Consider the following 4,684-nt stretch of genomic DNA (forward strand, 5'->3'; position numbering starts at 1 on the left):
GTGAAGAACTAATTTATCATTTATAAAATATTTAGTTACTTCAATTTCAAATTTATGAAACATTTGTATTTGTGTGTTGTACTATTTCTTTTAAACTTTATACATTCTATATTATATTATTTATAGTTAAATAAAATAATATTACTAAATTAATTTTATTTAATATTAAATTAAAAAATTAGAAATTATAAATAATTTTATTTAAATATAAATTAATAAAATAACATGGGACTTATAAATATTTAGTTATGATATTTAATTATGATATTTGAAAGTGAGATAGCGATAATAGGTGGGACCCATAAATATTTGATTTGTGGTATATTTGATTGTGAAAGTTAGGATATTTGAGGAAAGAGATATTTGATTGATGATGTGGACGTGGGGACCACAAATATTTGGATGAAATATTTGATGGCATTGTGGATGCCCTTAAAAAGCATGGAGTCCACTGCCACATACTCGTTATAACAATATATCTCTTTTACCCATATTCCTTTTAACATTAACACTCACTTTTAATTGAACGCGTTGAATTGTTTAAATGTATTGAACTGGAGTAGGGATGGCAACGGGTTCAGGGGTTGGCGGGGAAGTCTTCTCCATCCCCATCCCCGAAACCCAAACCCATATACCATTCCCGTCCCCATCCCCGTCGGGTATCATAATTTAAATACCATCCCCGCCCCTGTCGGATTTCGGGTATCCAGCAGATTTCGGGGATCCCCACGGGTTTCGGGGGTGGTTTTCTCCGCGGGTATTTCCATGGGTATCCCCATATCCATCCCCATCCCCGTCATGACATATTTAAAAAGTATTTTTTTAAAATTTATTACCTTTTTATTAATTAAAAAAGGAAGTATTATTTGTTTTAGAAATAATGAAACTATAGTATTCAAACAAGTAATTATCAATATGACTTATTTTTTTCATTTGATAAGGATGTAATCAAATTAATGAATCTCAATGAATGAAATTATCAAAGTCGGGTTCGGGGATGGGGATGGGGAATATTTGGAATACCATCCCCGACCCATCCCCGTTTTCCGAGATTCGGGGATTCCCCATCCCCATCCCCGCTTTCTCGGATTCAGGGATTCCCCGGTCAAAATGGGTTCGGGGAACAGATTCCCCATCGGGTCCGGGTCTAATTGCCATCCCTAAACTGGAGGGGTATTATAACACCCCTCCACAATAGTGTTTAAGACCAATGGAGTATTATAACACCTCGTTAGAGCATCCATTGTGGATTACAAAATATAATTTTTATTAAGAGAATTACAAAATATAATTTTTATTAAGAGAATAGACGAAACGTCCATCAGAATTCTTAAGTTCTAAGAGCATCTACAATGCATCCTCATTATAACATCCTTCATGCACCTCATTAAAAAGCATGGGGTCCACTGCCACATACTTATTATAACAATATACCTCTTTCACCCACATCCCTTTTAACATTAACACTCATTATTTATGGGTCTCATTGTCTACTCACTCATCTTAAAATTATATATATTAAATAAATACATTTTAAAATTAAAAATAACCATTGAAAAACTAATCATTTTATTTAATTTTAATTTTAAAATTCATAATTTTTTAATAAAAATTAAAACTAACCGTTAATAGCCGTTAAAATTAATCGTTTGATAAATATAATTAAAAAATAAAAAATAAAAAAATTGCATGTGGGGTGGGCTAGCCAAGGGCTGACCCACCCTACTGCCACATGAACGAATTCAAGACATTAAACGCATTCATGTCGAGGGGTGTTATAACACCCCTCCACATTGCTCATTAACACCTAAGGGGTGTTATAACACCCCATTAACAGAGCATTGGGATGCTCTAACAAAAAACTTGAGAATTGTTTTATGATTTTTTAGTGAAATATATAGCTAGTCGAATTTTAATATTCTACAGTGATGGTTGTAAAAGACTTAAAGTTTCTCGTCCTTTCCATTATAGTAAAAAAAATTCTAACTTATTTAGTGTCAACTGTCATTGTAGAACAAACATTTAATTAGAGAGAGAAAAAAAATATAAGGAATATAATTTTCAAATTAAGAAGTAAAAGACGTTGATATTAAAGGAACTAATCCTACATGAATGAAAAATGAAAGTGAGTAACAACGTCACATCCTAAGATAAAGGGTAAAAAAGATAAACGAATTACATGAACTTTAATTTTCCTATATCTAAAAAGGATACGTAGATAATTTAAATAGATATAAATATTTTTTATATTTTTATAAATTTATAATTTATAATTTTTTAATAAATAAACAATAATTTTAAACCATCATAAAGTTAAGAATCGAACTATAATGGACGTTTCTAAATCATAAATCATAAATGTATCGAAATATTAAGATTAAGGATCATTGATCAATGTAATATTTTTGAAACCATCCAATCGACGATTTAAAACTGTCAAACGAATCGAATCGATTTAGAACTATAGTGGCATTAATTGGAATGAGTTTAGGTGAAGTCAGAAGGGATTTGGTACATGAAATTAATTATCCCATCAGCCATGTTTCACCATGTGGGTGCATGTGGAAGGTAGCTGTCATTCATTGTCAATCAAATCAAATACAAATATTATATCTAATCAATCAATCATTCAATCACTCACTCAATCTCATGCACATTATTGAATTGGCAAAAGACAAATGCAATTCCATGTGAAACAATCATTGGATATGGTTTTTAAAAAGGAATAAGAACAACCACTGTAGTTTAGGGTTCATCATAATTCAAGACTAATCACAATTTAATAGGTGACTAACCCTCACTCACTCACTCTAGTGGTAGTAGGCAAACCTAATTTCGATGACTTTTACAGGGATCCAAGTATTTGAATTCACGGAAGACCCGGTGTGACGATGAGTGGTGAGCGATGATCATGACAATGTTGTCGACAAGGATAATTTTATCATTTCTATCTCTCTCACTCTCGTCTCTTCTTAATTTCTTTTCAATATACAATTTAAATGATTCATTTGTAGTAATTCATTTCAGCAAAAAAGATGAAATCTGTCATTCCAGCGGTTCCATATGGTTGGTCCTATGACCATTTATGAGGAAATAAATCAGAAAGCTATAGTTGGCGCGGCCATGGTGGAGGAGGACATTGCCTCAGCTTTGTTGAGATTCAACCTTTGCCCATTTCAGCAACTCTGCTCCATCGTAACCAACTCAACTATGCCCAGAGGGCTTCATTTATAGTAATTCATGATTCTATTATAGAAGAGAGACATTGATATCGAAGGAAGAAGATTGGAACAAGACTTTTACTAGATACATTACTAGAAATCGAATTCTAATATCATTGCTTCATTAACTAAATTGCATCTCTTCTTTCTATCATTTTCTTTCCATGTTGATAGTATCTTGTACTTAAGTTAGAAATCTAACAGAAAATTTTTAAAATACACCTTTGATAATTTTAAAATTATCACAATGTCTAACTCACTTAATAAAATAAATAAATATGATATACTACATGAAAAATATAGCATGAAATTCAACATGTCACACTCAACTGCATGAATATGGGTCCACAACATGGATGTGGGACCTACTGCATGGAGTGTGTCATATTGAATTTTATGCTACATTTTTCATGTAGTGTATCGTTATTCTAAAATAAATAATGGGACGGTGATACTAATAATTAGGGGTGAATTGTTAAGAATTTGAAAAATATAAAGATTAGTTTATGATTTTGATACTTTTAGTGGGCATTTTGAAAAGAGAGGATAAACTATAGGAGGTGAAATTAAATTCTCTAAATGTTGAGTGGGCGTAGTGAATATTTCGCTTTATTTCAGTTCAACGCTATAAATAGGCCTCCCCCTGGCCTCCGCCCAATTCCGAGCTTGCTCGCTCATGCCCCCGCCGCAATCCCTCGCAGAGCAGCAACAGCAGGAGCGATGGAGATCGAGTCGGCGAAGTGCGCTTGCTGCGGCCTCCGCGAGGACTGCACCGAGGAGTACATCGGCAGCGTGAAGGCCGACTTCGACGGCAAGTGGCTCTGCGGGCTGTGCGCCGAAGCCGTGCGCGACGAGCTCAGCCAGAGGCAGCGGAGAAGCGCCGCCGGAGTCCTCGAGGAGGCGATCACCGCCCACATGGCCTTCTGCAGCAAGTCATCCAACTCCAATCCGGCCAACAAGGTCGCCGACGGCATGCGGCAGATGCTGAGGCGGAGATCCGGCGATCTGTCGAAGCCCGCGTCGCCCGTCAAGTTCGGATTCAGAATGGCAAGGATCGGCGACTAGGTTTTCCATTCATTCTCAGTATCCCTTTTCTTCTCTCGCTCGCTTCGATGTTTCTAGTCGCTGTGTACATATTTGCTCAATGAAATTGCTCTTTCGAGGATAACATTCAAAACTTCCAACTTTGTTGAAGATTTTGATTCTCTTCCCGTTGAAATAATGGCTAGAACTCAGGATTTACTCCGGTGAATAAATTTCGATTCATTTTCAATCCCTTTTCTTCTCGATTTCGTTGAAGATTTCGATTGTATTTCTGTTGAAATTAACAAGGCCGACAATGATTGTCTAGGGTTAGAACTTCAGATTTCTCGATCAGCGACTGATTTTGATTGTATCTGAGGAGATGATTATTTATTAGGAATTTCAAAGAACTCTTACTATCATTAGCAATAATTACAGCT

At 35.1% G+C, this 4,684-nt stretch overlaps 1 protein-coding gene across 1 annotated transcript; it reads left to right on the forward strand.

The window, feature by feature from the left end:
* Window positions 1-3,910: 3,910 nt before the first annotated feature.
* LOC141822392 (uncharacterized) lies at window positions 3,911-4,452 on the forward strand. The gene has a single exon (XM_074709839.1). The coding sequence runs from the start codon at window positions 3,942-3,944 to the stop codon at window positions 4,284-4,286; it is 345 nt and encodes a 114-aa protein (XP_074565940.1). The 5' UTR covers window positions 3,911-3,941; the 3' UTR covers window positions 4,287-4,452.
* Window positions 4,453-4,684: the final 232 nt, after the last annotated feature.

Source organism: Curcuma longa, chromosome 2, assembly GCF_044706935.1.
Source record: "Curcuma longa cultivar G26 ecotype Majalengka, Jawa Barat chromosome 2, ITB_CL_G26_1.1, whole genome shotgun sequence".
NCBI lineage: Eukaryota > Viridiplantae > Streptophyta > Magnoliopsida > Zingiberales > Zingiberaceae > Curcuma > Curcuma longa.